Source organism: Hydra viridissima, unplaced genomic scaffold (assembly GCF_058129835.1).
Source record: "Hydra viridissima isolate aposymbiotic clone 2 unplaced genomic scaffold, HvirCarnegie_v1 scaffold_10, whole genome shotgun sequence".
Taxonomy (NCBI): Eukaryota; Metazoa; Cnidaria; class Hydrozoa; order Anthoathecata; family Hydridae; genus Hydra; species Hydra viridissima.
In genome coordinates, this window is record NW_028324309.1 from 9,249,042 (window position 1) to 9,270,357 (window position 21,316).

The window sequence follows — 21,316 nt, forward strand, 5'->3', positions numbered from 1 at the left end:
GTTATTGTCAAGCTAATTTTTTAATAAAATATTCTAAATTATTAATCAACAGCATACAAAGTGTACGGCTTTCAAGTGTTTGTCTAAAAGTCATAATTTAAATTACCAAAAACAAATAGCCAATATGGTTTATATTTATCAAGAGGCTTACTGACATTTCACATACAGCGGAAGCTATATTATTAGCACTTGTTATATTATAAGAATTGGGCATATAAATCTCTATATAATATGAAACTTTTTATTGTTTTTTTTTTAAACGTAGAATAAAGAAAAAAATGCAGTTTGATGGAAATTAATGAAGATTCCTTTTTCTTTTTTTAAATAAGTTTGGTATTAAATTCGTTGAAGTATACCTATGTAAAAGTGGCTACCCCTATGCTTGGATTCAGTTGATTTTAAATAGTTTTATCAACTCTTTTCATATACCATAAATTTCTAATTAGCTATACCTGACCTTTACTGTGGTTGCAGTGGACTTATAGCTATACTGTTATTACCATCAACTAGAAAAGTAGTTAATTTGATTTTATACATACATACATACATACATACATACATACATACATACATACATACATACATACATACATACATACATACATACATACATACATACATACATATAAATTTATATTGTAAAATATATAGATAGTAAAAAATCAATTAAATGGTACACATTTAGTTGATTTTGTAATAATTTGACATAATATTTTTATATTCTAAAGGCATTTCTCATACATCTATGTTCTACATTTAAAAAAGTAAAGTTTTGTAAAATTAATGTTATGCCTCGCTTGGTAGAATATGTTGTTGCTGTTGGGATTAAGAAACCCAAGGTAGATTCAACAGAATCACCGGAAATGATTAAGCGATACCCAAGAGAGGACCACAAGGATTTTCCATTACATCCTGATATTGTATTTTTTTGTCAACCAGAAGGATGCAGTACATCTTCAAAAAAAATAAGCTTACACCAAATTAACACTTTCGTATTTACACTGACAGATAAAGAAACAAGTATAACCAGATATGGTATTTGTTGTAATTTTTTTAGACCATGTTTGGGTACACCACAAAAACAGCTCTTACGATCATTTTCATCTGATGGAGTTGAAACATCAGAAAAACAAGAAGATCTTGTAAATAATGATGACAAAAATAGAAAGCTTTCTTTGAATACATTAACTAGAAAATCAAGTATACCTTCTAATCTTATCTTATGCTACTCACTTACAAGTATTTGTATAATTTCCAGTTACCCTTTCTTTTCAACTTTTCGTGAGTGTTTATATGTATTAAGAAAACTTGTTGAAACACGAAATCATAATAAAAAGGATGTAAATGATAAAACTTGGTCAAATGATTTATTGTTTGCTGATATTAATCAGAATATTAATCAGTTGCCATTAATTCAATGTCGAAATTGGTCTCTACTATTTAATAATCAAGACTTAAATTCTCAATCAATCAACACAGATATATTGGATGTTGATTATTGGATAAAAAATTTATTGCGAATTCCACTTCCTGTTGCTGGGTTAAATAGAGTAGAAGTAGAATTATTGCCACGGCATGTTCAACCACCTTTAACATTTGCTTTACCAGAAAGCAGTCGTTTCTCATTCTCTGATTTCCCAGTGCATTTACCATTAGAGCTTCTTGGTGTTGAAACATGCTTAAAAATTTTGACTTGTATCATGTTGGAACACAAGGTAGTTAACTTTTTTTCTATATATATGTTCACATTATTTCTAATTTTTTTAATATTACATTTATTTTAACATAGGACCAAAAATGAACTGAGTAATTTGTTTGTTAACAAATAAATAATCGCTGATTGCTGAAAAAAGCAATTTAATACAATATGATTCTAATAATTATAATATTCATGCCATCCATCATTTTATTCATTTGCACTCTATTTGCAGCATTACACTAAGCAACAAATTTTCATGAAATTTTGTTTTCATTTGAAATTTTGATGTTTCTAGATAAATTTTTTATAATAGTTTATAATAATAATTATAATTTTTTATAATAGTATATATTTATAATTGTATCACATGTATCATATGTATCATATATATATAACTGGTTTTTGAAATAAAAATAGTAATAATAAATATAAAGTTAATAACTATTTTTTTTTCTTCTGGTATATACCTTTCATTAACTTGAAATTTTTTTTGTCATTCATCTTTTTATTAGTAAATAATTGATAAATTTATTGATTTTCAATAGGCCTCTAAAAGTTTTTTAGAATGCCATTTGAAAGTCCAAGTTTTAGTATTATTTTTTTCTACTAAAAATATATATCTAAACTTTTTTAAATTTTAGATATACATTTTTATTTTTAACATGTCTGGTACTATGGCTGTATATGTATGGTTAGACAATACCATATGAAAAGTTCTATGACTGTACATGTATGTTCCCAATTGTGTTTGATAAAGTGCTGAATTCTTTTGAGAATTACTTCATATAATAGTCTCAAAAGAATGCAGTAATTTATCAAATATTAGCAGGAATATACATGTATGGTGATGGCACTTTTGATATGATATGGTCCAACCATACATTTGCAGTTATAATACCAAACAGGTTAAAAAAAATGATTTAAAATTTTTTTATTCAAAATTTTTTATTATAAGAGTTTATTTAGTTTGTGGAGTTCATCGAGGATCTAAAGTTTATGATAATAAGATTAAGAAGTGTAAAATTTCCAAAATATTTCAAAATGGATTAATTTAAAAATGAATAGAAAACAAACTTAAAAAGAGTTACTTACTCCTTCCTCTGATATAAAAAAGGTTTGAGGATGTACATGTTAATTTTTCTTTGATGGTTTATACTTTTATATTATTAGAAAACCTTGGTATTTTTATATGTAGAATATTTTACAGTTAGATTTTTAAATTGTGGCAATAGGTAGATAGAGACATTTAAATTTGTTGCCTTAAACTAGAGAAACATTTTTTTTAAAAGGTGTTTTAAGTCTGACTAAAAACATTTTTACAACAAATTTAGTTGTGAATAAATTGCTCATTAATATTTTATCATTAAATGCTGATTATTTGGTTTAATATTTCTTATAGGTTGTACTTCAATCACGTGATTATAATGCATTGTCAATAAGTGTTATGTCTTTGACAACAATGTTGTATCCTTTAGAGTATATGTTTCCTATCATTCCTTTACTACCTACTTGTATGAAAAATGCAGAGCAGGTAAAAATTACTTTTTCTTAACTCCTTTTTTTCTTCTTCTTATTCTTTATGTTATCTATTTTGGACAGTCATAGGAAATGGTTGCTTTGTTACTGACTTAATATCCTATGGTATCTTATACACTAGAACACAAAATTTTGTTTTTTTCTTTCTTTTTTTTTATGTAATAGACAAAATATAAAAAAAAAAACAAAATATGAATTTTAAAAATTTTTCCTACTAACCAATGAAATTGCTCTTGTACACTGAATATTTTTTTGACAGACTAATATTTTTCTGTAATCCTGCATCAATCTTGTCGAAAGGACATTTTATTAGATACTTCTAAACAACTTTTACTTTGATCCATAGTTTTTAATGTCAAGCATCTACAAAAAACATAACATTTTAAAAGCCCATCATAATAATAATAACATCATAATAAAATGGGATAGAATGTGTTTCTTGATTTAAATTTATTCTATGGTTTAAGCAGTCAAGATATTTCTTAACATTTAAAGGTTTTATCTGATCTTAAAAAAATAAAAAGTACTGTGAAGCAATGTAACATTTCCTCATTGCGTGAAAGTTAGTTGTCCTGTTTTGAAACAATACTGCTGAGTAAAAAAAAAGTATTTTTAAAATGAAATTATATACTACCTAACATTCATATCTTGCTTAAGTATGTATCCAAGTTTACTTTTTTGAGATGCTCACATCTCAAAAAAAGTAACTTTTTGCATGCCAGATAGGGTTCAGAATTATATTTGTCTACGATAACTCTTTAGAAAGTTCTGATTCCATATTTCATAAAGTGTAATTGATAAACTATGTTTCAATGACTCAAAATTTTATGCAATTTAATTCTCATTACAGATTTCATAACTCATTGATCCCTTGATCCTCTACAAGGAGTTTTGAGTTCTTATTCCACTATATATGCTGGCTGCAATATTTTAAAGAAGTTAAACCAGTTGTATTTATTAAAGATACTGATTAATTGTTTTTTATTTATTCAGAAAATATTTTCAAAATATAAATAATGCATATCAACACTAATGTTCATGTCATACCAAAACTAGTGGATTAATGACAGTTTTAACTTCATAATCATGTTTGATTTTAATCATAAGGGTTTCTATAAAATCATTTGTTTCTTATTTTTTTATCTGATTTTGACAATTATTCTATAGAATTTTGTTTGTTTTCCAAGCTTTTATTAGCACCTTCACCATTTGTTATCGGAATACCCTCCAGTTTCTTTCGAATCAAAGGGATCAATTTTCAAGTACCAAATGACATTTTAATTGTAGATCTGGATACAAATAAGGTAAAACTAGTTAATTAAAAACAAATACATTTTATAAAAAAAACATTGCTTTTGATGATAACACTATTAAGTTCATTTGTAAGTAAATTTCCAGTTTGATGATAACACTAATAAGTTCATTTGTAAGTAGTCCAAACCAATGTGAAAATTGTTATTTGAATCCTTAAACATCCTTTTTTAAAAAGAATATTTAAGGATTCAAATAACAATTTTCACATTCATAATAAATATTTAAATAATTTTTAAACTTTATCTTTGTGTAAGTGTTATTGCATTATAAGTGTCTTCTTTGTTTTAGATGAGTGTTCCCCTAAGCATGGATGAAATACCATCATTACCTGAACCGGAAGGATCAATATTAAAAGATGAACTTAATCAGGTTCTATTTAAAGTAGTTACTTATTTTAATTTAAAATCTTTAGAAAATGTTTTTTAAAAAAAAAAATTGTTATTTTATGCTCATTTGGTAGTGTTTAGCTTGCTTATCTTTGCCTCACCCCAATGTTGATTTTGATAAAGATCCACTGCATCCACTTGATGGAATGAATCAAACAAGTTTAAATCATAATTTTTATGGAAATGATATTGACTCAGTAGATATAGCTGTACGATGTGCATTGGCTAAATTTTTTGTTTCCCCTAATGTTTTGGGAAACTTTATGAAGCATTCTAGAGTGTTGCGTTTGTACCCTCGCCCTGTAGTTGCATTGCAAAAAGAAGCATTTATTAAATCTCGACAGTGTGAATCTAAGTTTATTGAGGCATTAGCTAGAACTCAGGTATAAGTTTTTTATTTTCAGCAAAAAATGTTTCTTAAAGTAATTTTAATTTTAGACATTAAAGTTCTTTACAACATTTTGTCATTCAAATTAAAAGTATTAATATTTTTTTCAGATTGTTTATATTAAATATAGTATACAATTATTTTAAAATATTTAAAGTTATTTAAAAGTTTCAACAAGACTGTTATTTTGTTTCAGGCAGTAGAATTTTTTGCAGAATGGATGGTTAATCCTACAAATACTGTGTTTAAAAAAGTTGAAGCCGGTAAGCAATCAAATGCATTTCAAAACTTGAAAAAAAAAAAGTCAAATAAATTATGAATAAAGTTATATTATTTTCTATTTACTTTCAATAACTTTTAATGAGAAATAATTTCCAACAGCAAATTTCAAAGTTACAAAACTGAAAGGGATTAAATGGTGGTTTTCTCTTCTTAGCTGCTACTATATAAGCAAAAACCTTTTGCTTTTAACATTGAACTTTACTGTAGTATCATTAAACATCATGGAGAGCAAAGTATTAATGTATTAATCCATAAAAGTTACAAAATAATCTTGTGTTACTAGAAAAAAGACAGGATCAGATGATCTGAGAAAACTAGCTACTCAATTGTTGCATAATTGTGTGAAATAAACATTTTGCTTTTCTTAAAAGAAAATAATTTTCAAATAATGTTCTCATGCAAAATTATAGTAATGGTTTAATTCTTTTTTTTATAAAAATTAAATTATAAAAAGCTGAGCACAAGTTAGTATTATTTTTTCATTTGATAACTGGTTGTATAACATTTTGTCAAGCTGTAATCAGTGTTAGATTTTTGATGACACTCAAAGTGATGTTGGACTAATTGGAATCAAGTGAAGCAAAAAGCTTGTTATTGTTTTTGAACTTTCAGATTTTAGCTTTTTGATCTAAATGTTCCCATAAATTTTCAATAAAGATTCAGTTTAGAATCTTGAGAAAACCACTTCAAAAGTCAAATTTTCTTGCTCTGCATTGCTTCAGCCTGAGTCTTGTGAGTTAAAAGAAAACACACTTAATTATTTCCCTTCCTTTTATCCAGAGCCCCAGAAAGAAGAAGTGCAAGCTGTTCATTTGTTTCTTAGCATGTCTTTTAAAAGCTTACCATCCCAATGCAATATGTCATATTGAGAAGGATTCTAATAACTTTCTCCATAACACCTTTTCCAATCTTTTGACAATTGAACATTCTTGCTTGATGAGTTGTAGATCTTGGTATGTCAAAATCTTTGAGGTTACCTCCAGCACCTTTTAATAATGCTTTTAATTATTGTTATTTGATTGTCTAAAAGCTTGAGATGATCAACAACACTTGTTATCTGGTCAAATTGCATTTTTTTCTTAGAAAGTCTAAGAGTTACAGATTCTTCTGTTTTTGTTTCTTCTTATATTTATTTACTAGGGTCAGTTAATTTGATTGTCTTTTTCATTTAACTGTGTATCAGAATTATGTAAGAGAGCAGTGCATGTTGGAAATAGTATTTTCTTACCATTTCCAACATGCACTGTTCTCTTTCTTAATTCTTACTTCATATCAAGTTTCATTTTGGCTTGTTTATCTGTGCATGCTCTCCTTTCCTGTTGTTGGTCCAAATAAAAACCAATACCATCTTGTTTTTTTGCAATCCTGGCTTCTATTTCTAGTTTTTATATGTGTCATATTCAAAAACACAATAACATCTGTAACATAAGCAATACCCTCATTCCTCACTTTATTTTGAACATTCTTTAGATCATTCCTTAGAGATAAGGCATGTTTCATAATTTGCCTACAATAATTTAGTTTGGTTCCATTAACTGATGTTAAAAGGCCATTTAACTAGAAATCACTTATGTTATGGTGAAGTGGGTTCTCTTTTGGTTCTTTACACTCTTTGTCTTTGTTGCTTTGCTATTGCTGTTTAGGCTCTTTACCATTTTAAGTCAACATTATTGTAAGGCAATTAATGTTAAAATCCTATTTATTTTTTCATAAAACAATTGTCAAAACACAAGTAAGACAACTTGAAGCCCCTAGAAACAAATCAAAACAAATTAAAAACAAATAAAAAATGATTCTTTAATTATTATAAATTTAAAAAAAAAATGTATTCAGGGACTTTGAGTGTTACTTATTAAAAATCAGTAAAGATTATTTTTAGACAGTAATGATACTTAAATAGGTTTTGGCACTACATACCATATCTTAGACATCTCTCTCTCTCTCATATATATATATATATATATATATATATATATATATATATATATATATATATATATATATATATATATATATATATATATATATATATATATATATATATATATATATATATATATAATATATTTTGTATATTAGGGATACTTGATCCTCGCATTATTGGTGATAAGCCAAGATGGTATAGTCACTATGTTCAACCATTTTACTATCAAGTGCATAACCCACATTCTCATCTGGGATCAGATTTAGTAGAAGATTCAGACTCAGATCTAAACTCTGATGATCTACCTGTTACCATTAAAGAAGAATCTCATGATCTAGAAGAGCACAATTCTTGTAGTTGCTGTTCTTCATTTGAGAATTCAGATAGTGAAGTTGACGATACTTTTAGAGATGAAAGTAATAAAAGTGATGATGCTTCTTTAAGCAAAGACCTGCATCATATTAATTCTAAGGTATCTACTTTATGCCTTTAGATTACCTATTGTGTATTTATAAATTTGAAAATTATTTTTAACTATACAACTATTTTTAATCTTAATTTTAACTAATTAATTATTTAGTAATAAGATTTTTTTTTTAATCTAAATATTGTCAAAATATTGTTTGTGGTAGGGTAAATAAAACTAAACAAAATTGAAATATAAAACTTCTTTTTATGTTTTAATAGAAAGATTATTTTTATGTTTTTTAGATTCAAGAATTGTATGATACATCATATTCCAATATCCTAACTGATCAAGATACAGAAGATATGCACCAAACAATACTTGCAAACAGCGTTTTTTCAACTCCTGCCTACAGGTTGCTTTTTATTAGTTAAAAAAAAAATTTTTTTAACAAAATCATTCATAAAGTAAAACTTTTTACAAAAAATAATCTTTTAAACTGATCAACATCTGATCTAAAAGCTAATTAACTACCTAATTGTTAAAAAAAAAATTGTTCTGTTTCTTTGCTAAACTCATAACAAACTGTCAGATGAGGATATTATTATTCAGTGAGATATTTTATCATATCAGTTAGTTTATTCTTAGGGTGGTGACTAATTATTGTGCTTCATACTTGTTACCAAATTTTATAAAAGATTTTATGCTTTTTTTTAATCAAATATTTATGATTTATAAAGTAATAACTATTTATCTACTTTACTAATAATGTTTAGTTATTACTCATTAATAGTTTACTTTTTGATTTAGAAATTGTGTTGTTTATGTTTATTTTATTTTATTATTATACTATATGAATTTATGATTAGAAGATTTTATGATTTAGAGCTGAAGCAGTTAATTTTTTTTCTGCTGAAAGAAAAACAAGTAAAACTCCTGAGCAATTAGTTATTAGTAGGGCTAGCAGTTTTTCAACATCATCTACAACCAATGATCAAAAGTCTGAGATGGATGGGAAAAAACCAATTAGTCGTTCATTTAGTGGTGCGTTTTTTGCATGTTACTGAGTTAATATTTGGTTTTAATTTTTTAGATGTTATTAAGTACGCTTTTAATTTTTTAGATGTTATTAAGAATGTAACAGTAAACTTATTTTTTTTAAATTAAAACTAGCTTTTTGATGATCAAAATCTGTTTAACTTTTCAATTACTTTACCTAAATTTTTTGTCAAAGACTTTTTTTGTATGCTTTGAAGCAATCCTTGGAAACTTAAAATCAAAGTCGACTCCAAAATCTTTATTTAATGAATCGATTTCCAGTGCAGTTTCAGTTTCAAGTATGAATTCTGCATCTAAACCAAGGTTAAGCAGTATTACCCCAAAGATTTTAGAAACAAGAAGAGGTTGTTATGTTTATCTGTTAATTTTTTAAATTGTATTTACTTCATAAATGTTTTTATAACACAAAAAAATATCTTTACGCTTTTTTTTTCTTCTCAGATTTTTTTATACATAAATTTTAAAAGAAAGAATTCTTGAAAGATCTCTCTAAAATTTCCTGCTATACTTTTTTCATTTAGTTTAACTTGACTCTGTAAATGTGATGTAGATACCATGTCTTTCTATATAGTAATATGTGTTATAGAAACCATGTCATTCTGAATATTCTTTCTGTTAGCAATATTGAACTACACTTAGCCACAAAATTAACGCACCACTTATACATTTCGATTTATTTTAATTGTCGTCAATATTATCATATACTTTGACAAACTCATTAAAAATAGAACAAATGAACACAATTATTTTAATGATAACAATAAAATTGACTTTGAGGATGGGGAAAATAAAAAATTAAAGCCAAAATATGGTTTGTTTAACAAAATAAAGTAAAATGATTATTATTGCACACTAATACAGCCTAAATTGAAATATTTTTGACTTATTAATAACTAGTGTTACTACCTCTTGATGTTATTACAGCCTAATAGTGCCGTGGCATACTTTCAATTAGAGATCTAATCGTTTCTTGAGGGATATCTTCCCACATGCAGATAAGACTTTGTCACAACTCATCTAGGCTGTTAGGTGGTGGATGTTGGCTTCTAATGCGGCGTCCCTATATGTCCCAAAGATGGTCTATTGGGTTCATATCTGGACTGCAAGCTGGCCACTCCAAAACTTCAATATTAACATTATTTAAGTATTCAGTAATAATATCTGGCGTATGTGGTCTAGCATTATCCTGCATAAGAAGGAATCCATCTCCAATATACGGCACAGAAGGTACCACAAAAGGTTTGAAAATGTCTGCTTTTGTATCGTTGAGAAGTCAGACTTCTACCATCAACAATAAAAAGTTCTGTGTGAGTTTTTAAAGATATTCCGCCCCATACCATCACTGAGCAGCCTTCGTATAAAGTGGTTTCTCAAATGTTACAAGCAAAATATCTTTCATTTGGTCTTCTGTACACTCCTGGGTGGCAATCTGAACTTACAAGACAAAACCTTGACTCATCTGTAAATAAGACCTGTCCCCAATCATGTATTTCCCAATTATATGCCTCCTTGCAAAAGCCAGTCTGTTTCTTCGATGGTTTACATCTGGGACCCATAGCTGCTGCCCGAGGTCTAAAATTTAAAGCACAAAGTCTTCTTATGGTATCTTGATTAAGTGGTTGTATTTGGAGGCTTTGTGTGAACCGTTCTCTCAGTGTTTGAAGCATTAAAAGCTGGTCCTTCACGACATTAGTTGCTTGTTGTCTGACTTGGCTTAGTTGTTTAGTTTGATCATTGTTCCCTACAAACCTTTATAGAACCCTACCAACTTTTGTATGAGACACTCCAAATCTTCTAGCAAGTTCGCAATTTGTTAATACTTCATTGGACAAAGTAACAATTGTAACACGTTCATCATGACTTAAATTTTGTTTAGAATGCTGCATAGCAAACAGATGTGTTGCTCAAATGACAGTTATCTTTTCTACTATTAAAACAATTTAAAACCGATACATACTTTTCTTTTAGAAGTGAGGTTTAATTACAGTAAAACATGCTACTTATGAAAAGCTGCTATAATTTCAAAATTAACTAAGGGAAAAAAAATAAAACCTACAAAAGGTGTAACAATAAACATAATTATCATCATTGTAATTGATAAATCTGGGAAATACATAATATTTTTAAAAATAAGTTGGAATTTATAAGTGGTGCATTAATTTTGCGATTAAATGTATATAATGAACTAGTTCTTTAAAAAGGTGTATGGTTAAGTGTATATGATGAACTAGTATCTAATAAAGCTACAGAATGTAAAAACTCACTAAGAGAAATCAAACTCTTTTTTCATGTATACTTCATGTTGAGACTGAGAGGTGTAACTATTACAGCAATTTTATGATATTAGTTTATGGCCTATCTTTGTTTCCAAAATTTTAAATGCTTTTGATTTCTTCTTTTCTTATTTTAGACTCTGAATTAATTGGAGAACCCTGGAAAGCTAATGAAAATACCCTATCAGTTGACCAGAAGATTTATAACAGGTTTATGATTAAATAAAAACTTATACTTTAAAATGTGATGATTTAATTAAAAAAAAAAATTAAAGAGGACTTATTGAATAATTTTTTAGTGATAATCAGCAATTTCTGACAGAAGTAGCCAGCTATGTCAAGGCAGGTGATGGGGTTGGTTGGTTAAGCACTAAAAGGTTGAGGCGTATTCTTGTTCATGAGGGTCTTCGTCAATACCTTATAAATCAGCTTGATGTTGATATTAAAGATAGACAAGTTATTTTAAATGATATTGTAAGTTTTGTAAATTTATGTAAAAAAAATTCTGAATATGAAAACTCTGAAATAACTACTTTCATTAGAGATTATATCATTGTTAATGATGATATGACCTCGATGCTAGAATGAAAATCAGACTTGTTTTCTTTTCCAGCATATCTCTCGCAATGTGTACCGTGGTTATTTGGACTTGCTAAAGTTGCTTGTTGAAGGTTATGAGAGCAGTATGTTAAGAAGTGGGTTAGGTGGATTGAGCTCTGTATTTCATTTCCTTGAAATTGCACATCGTTATTATTGTGGTAAGCGTTACCACGATGATTCTACCCCATCTGATGAACCTTCTACAAATGGAAAAAATCGTGAAACATTAACAAATGATTTTTTAAAAGATTCTGAAGACCAAGACAGTGATCGTAGCCAATATTATCATAGAGGTAACATGAAAAAATTGAAATCTTAGGTTTAACTAAAATACATTTTTTGACTACTTTTAGGTTTGTAGTACAAGTGATTCTGAACTGGTTTCTGAAAGGAGGAGCAGGAGATTTACTTTATTAAGTACAAATAATAAAAAGTGAATAAAAAGAAAAGTAAAGAGAAAAAAGTAGTTGTAAAAAACTATTATAGATTTCATAGTCTTAAAAATTTCATGCTTATAACAACAAAACATATATGTAAGGGAACCTGTTTCCTTTTTTTTTTTCATGCAAAAATACTGTAATTTTTTCATTATTCTGGTATCAAAATTTTAAATAGTTTGAGTTCTTACTGTCTTCATCAAAATGCCAAAAAGTTTTAGTTCCAACTGTATTGCTGGTTCTCATTAAAAATATGTTCTTTGGGGAGTTTTTCTCATTTTAAAATTCAAAATTTATTTATGTTTTTTGATTGTTCATCAGGAAAATCTTTTAATATGTTGATTACTGCTTCTAAAGATTATGATGCTAATCATATAATCTTACTTAACTACAAAATCAAACCTTATTGCTGATTAGTGACAGTTTAAGTAATTATAAAAAGTTTTCCATAGACCTTTCTCTACTTTCTGAATCCAAGACCAAAGGTGAATCAGGGACAAATACTAATAACAACAACAATATTTCTCCCACCTTAATACATGGTATAACATCAGTATCCAATGGTCATAGCTTAAACAATCAGATCTCTCAAGTTTATTTGCCTACGGTTGTTAATGGGGGAAACAAATCTCATGCAAAGTATTTGGTAACAAAGAGTAATACAAGGTACTTTTTCTTTTCATTTATGGCCTCAAAGTCTTTTTACATTATTACTGCTATCATAAATTATTTGATCTGTTATTATTATATTAGCATTATTTTATACTTAGTGGAGGTTTTCGATACAGTTTTGGTGTATGTGAGAAATCTACTTTTGAATTGGCTGGTAGAGGTGTGAATGGAACAGGAAGACGCTATTTATTTGAGGGATTAAACCACAATCGTACCAGTAGTTTATGGGATAATATGGATTTTTGGGAGTTTTCTTTTTTGGATTCTGTAGCATCAGAACGAGAAGCAGCAGGAATGGATCTAAATCAGCTAGAGTTGATAAACAGGTGAATAACTTTATGGTCTATTTCTTTGTTTACTTGTGTTTTTGTGTTGTTTACTCTATTAATTTGTAGTTAATTATGCTTAGCAAACATTCTCTAATAATTTAATGAGGGATGAAAACTTTGTGGTGAAAATAATTAAATCTAAATCTAGTCTGGAAAAAATTATTGAAGTTTTTGAAGGCATTACATCTATTAAGTCTGAATGGAATACCCTTTATCTTATATCCTTTATCTCTAAATCCATGTATCTATGTATCTTTATGCTATTAAGTTAAGTATCAGAGAAGTTCTTTTTTATTTTTTATTTCCAATTCAAATAATTCAAATAAGACTTAATATTTTTTAAAACTAATAAATAATTTAGAAAATAGAAGAGAAATGTTTTAAAAAGATTTACATGATTGTTATAACTTAAATATTTTTCTTTCCTTTTCAAATTGAATGTAATAATTTCTGATCTGTCAATAAAATGATTTGTTAACTAGTGAAAATTTTAGAAAACTTTATAAGTTAACTTTTAGATATAAATCCCTAAGTCCACAAGAAAAGCGTCTTCTTGAAGAAGATGAAGATAATTTATTGGCTATACTCCTACACAATATGATTGCATTTATGTTATGCATGGATGTTTCAAAAAAAGAAATTAAGCGTAAAGTAAGACGTCTTCTTGGAAAATCACATATTGGTCTAACACAAACTCGTTGGATTGACAATCTTCTTGATGACATTGATAAACTGGTAACTTCATTTTGAAAAGTAATAAAGCTCATATACTTTTTCATATGAGTATTAAGGAAAAACATTTGCTTTTTTGGAGAGTATACTATGCCATTGACATTTTTTGGAGCACAGATAAATGTATATATTTTTTTTAAGGAAGGAAATGACATTGACTTGATGATACCTAAAAGCCGAATGTTGAAGATTCAAATATTTGTAGTTCATTTAGGGGATAATCAAAATGGAACTATGATCTTTCTTGAGGTATCCTTATTGTTGAATTGCTCATTAAAAGATATTCAATTTTATTTATGGATTGTACTCAAATTCTGAAATCTTTAAATGTTTTCTATTTGAATGCATTAAAAAGCTTCTAATATCTCAAAGGACTTAGACGAAGACCAAAATTAAAGAGATTTCTTTAAGAAATCTGTTTAATTTTGATTGTTTTAATCTGAATAATATATTTTTAATATAGATATATGTAAATTAATGTATCGATTCCAGCTCTTTTTTTTTATATTTATAAAATCTATAAATATATATTTAGTATATATGCTATTTTGCATATAAATGTGTGTTTTGCAGTCAGATTTGTTACTTAGGGAAAATCAAAAAAAAAAAAAATTGTTTGTTAAAATTTTTTTATTGTAAATAAGTCTGGAAAAAAAGAATCTAAATAAAGAAATTAATTTGTTTCATTTTTTATTTTGTTCAATGTTGTCATTTTTCTTTAGGTTCGTGAAGATAGCATAGTGCTAAAAAGTACCAATGGCAGCATTGTGGAGCATTGGTGGTATGAAAGTATTGTAAACATGAGTTGTTCACCAAGAACTAAAGTTGTCTGTATTTGGATACGCGCTGAAGAAGAAACTGCTCTACATAAGATTTGCACCAGAAAGGTACAACTTAAATTATTTGTAAATTTCAACCTTGAAAATAATTCCAGACTTGGGTTGTAATTAAATTTAAGAATTCTTTGGAGCTTTGAATTAGGAACTAATTAAAATTTATATCACTTTATATAAAATTTTTTAAAATTAAATCAAAAATTAATTGCTGTTTAGTTAAAGAATGCTTTATGTATTTTATTTACAATTTACTAGTGTAAGAAGTTGTACAACTCAATTAAAGAAAGCATGCTAAAGGCAGCTGATCGGTTGAATATTCGTGGGGTTGGTAAGGAAAGCATTTTACTGTGTAGTTACACTTTTTGACTTTCTTGTTTTAATTTAAAAAAAAAACATTTCATTTTAGGTGTTAACCTTGGAGGTAATTTCACAGTTGTGGTAGGTATTTTTTTCTTGCCTCTCTTTATGTATAAATTACAGTATTAACCTTTTTAACTCTTTTGTAGGAAATTGCAAATGTGTTATTTCTTACTTATACTTGTTAAAAAAATAATTCATATATTTTTTTCCCTAAGGAAAATGCAACTGGCCAGCAAGGAAAACTGAAGGTTTCTTTAGAAGGAGTTGAGATCATTTTTGTTGACAAAAAAGTGAGTTTATTTGTTAAAATTTTTTAAAACTATTGTAAATAAACACGTGTTTAATAGTATTTACTTAAAAGAAACACCATAAAACACTGTGAGAGATTTTCTTTAATGATTTTTTTTATTAGTATAGTTTAAATTTATAAAGTGCATGTATTAACAATGTAAAATCGATTTCAGATTTTTAGCTTGAATCATAAGCAAAAGTATTAAACATTTTCTGGCAAAAAATTGTTTTATGAGGTTTTCTTTTTTGATTCTTGTTTGCTAAATGTTAAAGCGTGAATCTGAAATAGCAAATGAACTATGGAGGGGGAAATGGAAAGGGGAAGGGGATTTAATGAGGTTTGTTGTGCCAACACTAAACTTTTTCTTGTTTATTTAGAGATATCTAACCATCGATACTCTTTATTTCTTTTTAATAGGTTGCTATAGAAATTTCTAATTTAAAGAATTGCTGTGCCAAGGACAAATTGCTAAGAGTCGAGGAGTACCGTGAGTAATAGTTGCGTTAAATTCTGTAAGATGACTGAAATTCCTTTTTGTCACTGTTAGTGACGTGTTATCCTTCCAGTGTTTTTTTCTTAATGTCATTTTGTAATTTTAACTTTTTTTTTTTTTTAATTCCTATTTGTTATAGTTCCTCACGATCAGTCTATCCATGAACATAAATTTTTCACTGCAGAGGTGAGTTATTTAATTTTTATTAAATAAATTCTCAATGCTTTTTTAACTCCTGGTTCTTTTTTTATTTTGTTTTTTCACATATCGTTATTTTTATTGTTTGTCATGTTTTTTGTTGTTGTTGTTTTTTTAACAAGGTTTTTACAGAAAGTTTTTCTTTTAGGCTAACGAAATTTGTTACGCTATTCTCTGCCTGTTTTCGTATGTTGCCGCCTCGAAGCACGTTTTGACGGCACCTACTGGTAGCTTGTTATCGTCCGATAACGAAACAGTAACTTAGTATAAAGCTGTTTGATCGTTTGCAGTTCAAGAGGAACTCTTGGATAATTCAGATACAAAAAAGGTTTTTTTTACCTTAGTCTCTTGAGGTTGTGACGTGCTACAAGCGTTTAAAATGAAGAGCCCGGAAGTTAAATGAAGTTAAAGAGATTGAAAGACTTTTACTAGAAGACGTGTCTATTGATTTTTTTAAATTGTAAAATAAATTTCATACTTTATTTTTGAGCTTTTGTTGTTATTGGATATATATTTTTACTTTAGCTATGTTGAACATGTTTTTATTTATTTATTTCTGACTTTTTCTTTAAAGATGCAACCTGTTACTTTTTAATTTATTTTCATTTAACAAATTATAAAAATACTCTTTGGAATAATTGTAAATATTTTTCTAAATCATTTCTTAACAGGAAAAAAAAGCACAATTTTTATCTTTCTGGCTGTTGAACACATTTTCAGGTCACAACAACGGCAACTATGGCAACCCTTAAATTAATCTCTTTTACATGATTCATAATGAAAATAACTAATAGTAATATGAATAAAATATTTTCCCGAAAAATATTTGAAACTTTAAAACATATAAAGAATTCGTTATAAGAAAAAAAAAAAATTAAGATTAGTTACACATTCTACGCAAATTGATCTATGATTGTTTGGTTAAATAAGTCATAAGTTTCAGGTAGGAATCTGTAATTTGTTTCAACTTTATGGTGTTTTGTTTACATACTAGAAAAATTTTCGAACTGTGAATCTGGTGAAGTTGAATCTATACGAAGAAACATTTGGCGTTTATTCATTATGTGAATGATTGAATTAAGAATGAGCGATGCCTTACTAAAAGACGCTTCCTCATGCATCATTGAAAAAAGTTTTCTCTCTGCTAAAATCAGAGGTTTAAACTGATTGATTAGATTGCAGATATGAACAGAGCTTACTTTTTACTTTTGATAAAGGTTCTCGTCTATGCAAGGGGATTTGAAGATATTTCGTTTTCAGATGAATCAACATTCGCTCACAATTATGCAAGAGCATTGCACTTGGTTGAGCCCTTAGTTTGGGACGAAGAGTTGGCATTAATTGCAGAAGAATATTGCAAAGTTTTGAGTCAGAAAGGCAAATCAATGGAAAAATCTCAATTTGCTAGAGACGGTAATTTTGGAGAAAATATATTCAAAGGTTTTGATCGACTGAAATTTCCAAAGACTATAGCTGACGCAGTGTACTTTTGGTTCGTTTTCTTTTCAAAAAGAACTCTTTTTATGTATAATGACAATAATATTATTCTGCAGAATTGAAACAACGTTTTTATTCTATTGAATCGCAAACAGTGCTTTTATTTTGTAGAATTGGAGCAATGTTTCTATTCTGCAGACTTGAAAATGTTTTATCAAAAAACTCGTTTCATAAAAATTATTAGGACGGGTTTCATAAAATGAAGTTTATCTTATTAATTAAGCTCAGTGTAACAGTGATTTTTATCTGTAATAATTTTATATTAAGAATTCTATTAAAATAATTTGGCATTAGTTAATAGTTATTAGCACGGATAATTATGAAATCTTTTTTATAAAACGGCCTTCAGATTCATATTGTTATTTTTTACAGGTATTATGAGGTCAATGGTTATCCTTTTGGTAATAATAACCCTGATATAGAGAAACATGGCCATTTTACACAGGTATGTATAAAAATTCAGCACGCTCAATTAAATGAAAACAAATTGAGGAAAGCGAGTCAAACGAGTTCTATGTTGAATTAAAAAAGGTTTTGATGAATGGCTTTTTCTTTTTATATAAATTTAAACAAACAAACAAAAAAAGATAGAGAGATCTGTATTCGTCTTTTTAAGATGGTCTGGAAGACTACAAATCGGGTTGGGTGCGGCCGCGTCACAAAGGAAGAATATGGTGGGCTAATGACGTATATTGTTTGTAATTACAGTCCAAAAGGAAATGTTCCGGAGTTGTTTAACAAGAACGTTTTGCCTTTAATCAACAACGGTAATAAAAGATCGTTTTAATTCTTGTTTCAAAATGTAGAAGTATCGTTTTAATTCTTGTTTCAAAATGCTTTTATCGAAAAAATTGTTATTTCATATTTTATTTGTAGAGTCAATATTATCTGCCGAGCAGCTGCACTCGCTTACAGGATGTGTAGATGTTCATAAAGATTGCGAAAAATGGGTAGGCGTATGTCGGCAAGAAATATTTAAAAATGTTATGCTGAAATATTGCAAAAAGACTTGCATGATTTGTTAAAAATATACGCAAGAGAATTTCGTTCTCAAGTTGCAATCCAGCTTTCAGATTACTTCTACTGACAAGTAGGTGATGTATGTGGTTGCAAACTTTTGAACTAGTGTTTTGAACTTTTAGAAATAAAGTGATCACGACAGTTTAGTTGATGATGTTTTCATATCCGAGTTTTTTGGGTTTAAAGAGATTTTAAATACATGACTTCAATCACTAGAAAGTTTAAAAAGAGTTTGACAGTAATTTCATTCTCCACAAATTGGGTTTATAAAGCTAATACCTTTCAGCCTTTTTCAAATTTCAACTATGATTTACACGTTCTACGTTACGTTCTTACGTTAGTTGTAAGTTTCAAAAAACAATCGTTCTTGAAACGATGCATTCAAATGCGTCATAATTTTTAACAAACTTTGGTCGTTTGTTTTTTTTTAACACACAGTTAAGTGCAAAAAAAAAACTACACTTACTATGCCATTCAATTTATTGGAACTAAATTATTATGTTCATATCAATTTTTGAAATATTTATAAAAGTAATTAATTACTTCATTAGCAATTAAAAAACACAAAATATGTTTCCAAATAATTCAATATTATACAGATATTTTAATTTTTATGAAAGATTTACCTGAAATTAATGTGCAAAAAAATATATACACCTACAATTTTGTTTAAATTAACCCCTAAAAAGTAAGTTTATACATCTGAAAATAATACCTAAACTAGTTTGAAGTTGATTTATTATCAAATGTATGATCAAAAAATTGCTTTGTTGATTAAAGTATATTACTGTTGTATAGTAATGGATTTTCATATAGAGAAATCGCTCATACAGTTTAGTGTTCATCAAGAATGGTAATAAATGCTCCCAGTAAACGTTGGGGATTTTCATATAGTGAAATTTCTCATACACTTCTGTGTTCATCAGGAATGGAAACAAACACTCCCATTAAACACGTCCAGTGGACGTCTTAAGATGTACAATTTTTACTGCGCTATTAAATATTAAAGAAGAAATAAGAGGTAGAAAAAGAAAAACATCAGAACAACTGGGTAGACAAATTTTATGTCGAGCTAAGAGAAACCCTTTTTGTCAACATCCCAAATTTTAGTGGAAACAGGAGGAAATGTGTCGCAATGTAAAATACCAAGACAATTAATGGAATGAGGTTATTCTCCTCGCAAAGTACCATTGTGAAATAAAAAACGTTTGCAAGATCTTGTAAAGTTTGATTGAGACCGTTTAAGTTAAGATGAGGATCTAGGGTTTAAAAATTGGAAAAATATTTTGTTTAGTGATGAAAGCAAGTTTATGCTGTATTAATGATGGGAAAAGATTTATTAGACGTCCCAAAAATCAAGCTAAAAACACACTAAAAAGACTAAAGAAACAAGGAAACTGAAATATTTTAGTTAAGGGCTGTTTTTCATGGTATGGTGTAGGTCCCAATATTTCTGATAGTTGAAATTATGATTAAGGTTGTTTATATAAACATTAAAAAAATATTATGTTGCCTTATGCAGAGTGGAATACGCCGTTGTTGTGGAAATTTCAGCTCGATAATGATCCAAAAAAAACGGCCCAGGCTACACTAGAGCGCATCTCCGGACTTGAGTTCGAATTAAAATCTACAGAAACAAGTCAAAAACAAATTAAGAAACGCAAAATCTTTTATATCATCTTTGTAAGCTAACTGCTGCCAAAAAACTCGTAAGACAAAATTGAATCTAAAACAAAACAAAAATTGTCTTTGTACAACTTAACTTCTATTGAAACTCTAAATGTACCTCATTTAAACTTCCTTCTTAGAGGTTTTATGCAAAACACTCGCTAAATATGAGTTCTTTGAGCCATTTTATTAAAAAATTTTAGACTTTTATTGTAGTTAAACCAGCCCAATTAACATTTAACCTTTCAATTTAGCATTTAGGAGTTTTGTTGGATGGAGCTAATAAGCTGATACTTAATTATAGTTATGAAATTAAGGCAGGAGAACACCTTTTAGGACCATGAAATACAAATGTAGTTCCCCAAGATTAAAATCATTATCGATGCTTATTACTAAATAAATTTTCTCCTTTGACATCTTAACATTTAAAAAAAGGTCTTTTTTCTTGTGTTATTGCTTATTACATTTTCAAATGTAGTTTCAATATTAAAGAACTCATTTGATTTACCTTTTAGAGAAAATGGTTGCTTTGTGTTTTGTGCAAAGTGTGAAAAATTTATTTATTATTGAATCAAAGGTTTGCAATTAAACTGGTCTTTAAATTTTAATTACAAGCATAGTATGTAACTTGTTTACTTTCCTTGTATATTTCTTCGTGAGGTTCAAAATCTTCATGCATATTCTGAGAAATCAGTTTATATTTACATTGGCATATGTGTTAACAGTTTTATATCTATTAATCAAATATGTAATTATCTACTAATTACCCATAAGATTTCTCTCCCTAGGGAGCATATAAATATGAAGATTATGCGGGAAAAACGAAACATGTTCAATTTCACAAATTTTCACATTCGTTTTTTGTACAGACTGTATAATAGGTTTTGAGAGGATCGCATTAAATGATTTCGTTTC

At 27.9% G+C, this 21,316-nt stretch overlaps 2 protein-coding genes across 3 annotated transcripts; both read left to right on the forward strand.

The window, feature by feature from the left end:
* The first annotated feature begins 124 nt into the window (after positions 1–124).
* LOC145182043 (MAP kinase-activating death domain protein-like) lies at positions 125–16,767 on the forward strand. 2 transcript variants are annotated; one of them, XM_090099879.1, is made up of 24 exons: positions 125–1,715; positions 3,099–3,230; positions 4,423–4,539; positions 4,838–4,918; positions 5,010–5,318; positions 5,520–5,586; positions 7,685–8,001; positions 8,241–8,350; positions 8,822–8,979; positions 9,192–9,338; positions 11,405–11,477; positions 11,567–11,741; positions 11,881–12,160; positions 12,757–12,970; positions 13,075–13,302; positions 13,824–14,040; positions 14,179–14,286; positions 14,760–14,924; positions 15,129–15,201; positions 15,280–15,311; positions 15,449–15,523; positions 15,943–16,022; positions 16,158–16,204; positions 16,365–16,767. In XM_090099879.1, exons 1-22 carry the CDS (start codon positions 789–791, stop codon positions 16,018–16,020), a joined length of 4,083 nt encoding a protein of 1,360 aa, XP_089956005.1. In that variant the 5' UTR covers positions 125–788; the 3' UTR covers positions 16,021–16,022; positions 16,158–16,204; positions 16,365–16,767. The 2 variants fall into 2 exon arrangements, with proteins under 2 accessions (XP_089956005.1, XP_089956004.1); XM_090099878.1 differs by having other exon boundaries at positions 15,943–16,012.
* A 441-nt stretch (positions 16,768–17,208) lies between these two features.
* On the forward strand, positions 17,209–18,879 carry LOC145182073 (uncharacterized). The gene is made up of 4 exons (XM_080057320.2): positions 17,209–17,708; positions 18,086–18,158; positions 18,330–18,480; positions 18,590–18,879. The coding sequence occupies exons 1-4, from the start codon at positions 17,401–17,403 to the stop codon at positions 18,736–18,738; spliced, it is 681 nt and encodes a 226-aa protein (XP_079913446.2). The 5' UTR covers positions 17,209–17,400; the 3' UTR covers positions 18,739–18,879.
* The last annotated feature ends 2,437 nt before the right edge of the window (positions 18,880–21,316 follow it).

Bases quoted from the DNA above. Each gene is read 5' to 3' on its own strand.
- LOC145182073 (XM_080057320.2), top strand. From the start codon at position 17,401: ATGAACAGAGCTTACTTTTTACTTTTGATAAAGGTTCTCGTCTATGCA. The intron at 18,159-18,329 runs GTATGTATAAAA...CGTCTTTTTAAG, and splicing joins AACATGGCCATTTTACACAG to ATGGTCTGGAAGACTACAAA. The intron at 18,481-18,589 runs GTAATAAAAGAT...TTTTATTTGTAG, and splicing joins TTTGCCTTTAATCAACAACG to AGTCAATATTATCTGCCGAG.
- LOC145182043 (XM_090099878.1), top strand. From the start codon at position 789: ATGCCTCGCTTGGTAGAATATGTTGTTGCTGTTGGGATTAAGAAACCC. The intron at 11,742-11,880 runs GTAAGTTTTGTA...TTTCTTTTCCAG, and splicing joins AAGTTATTTTAAATGATATT to CATATCTCTCGCAATGTGTA. The intron at 12,971-13,074 runs GTACTTTTTCTT...TTTTATACTTAG, and splicing joins GTAACAAAGAGTAATACAAG to TGGAGGTTTTCGATACAGTT.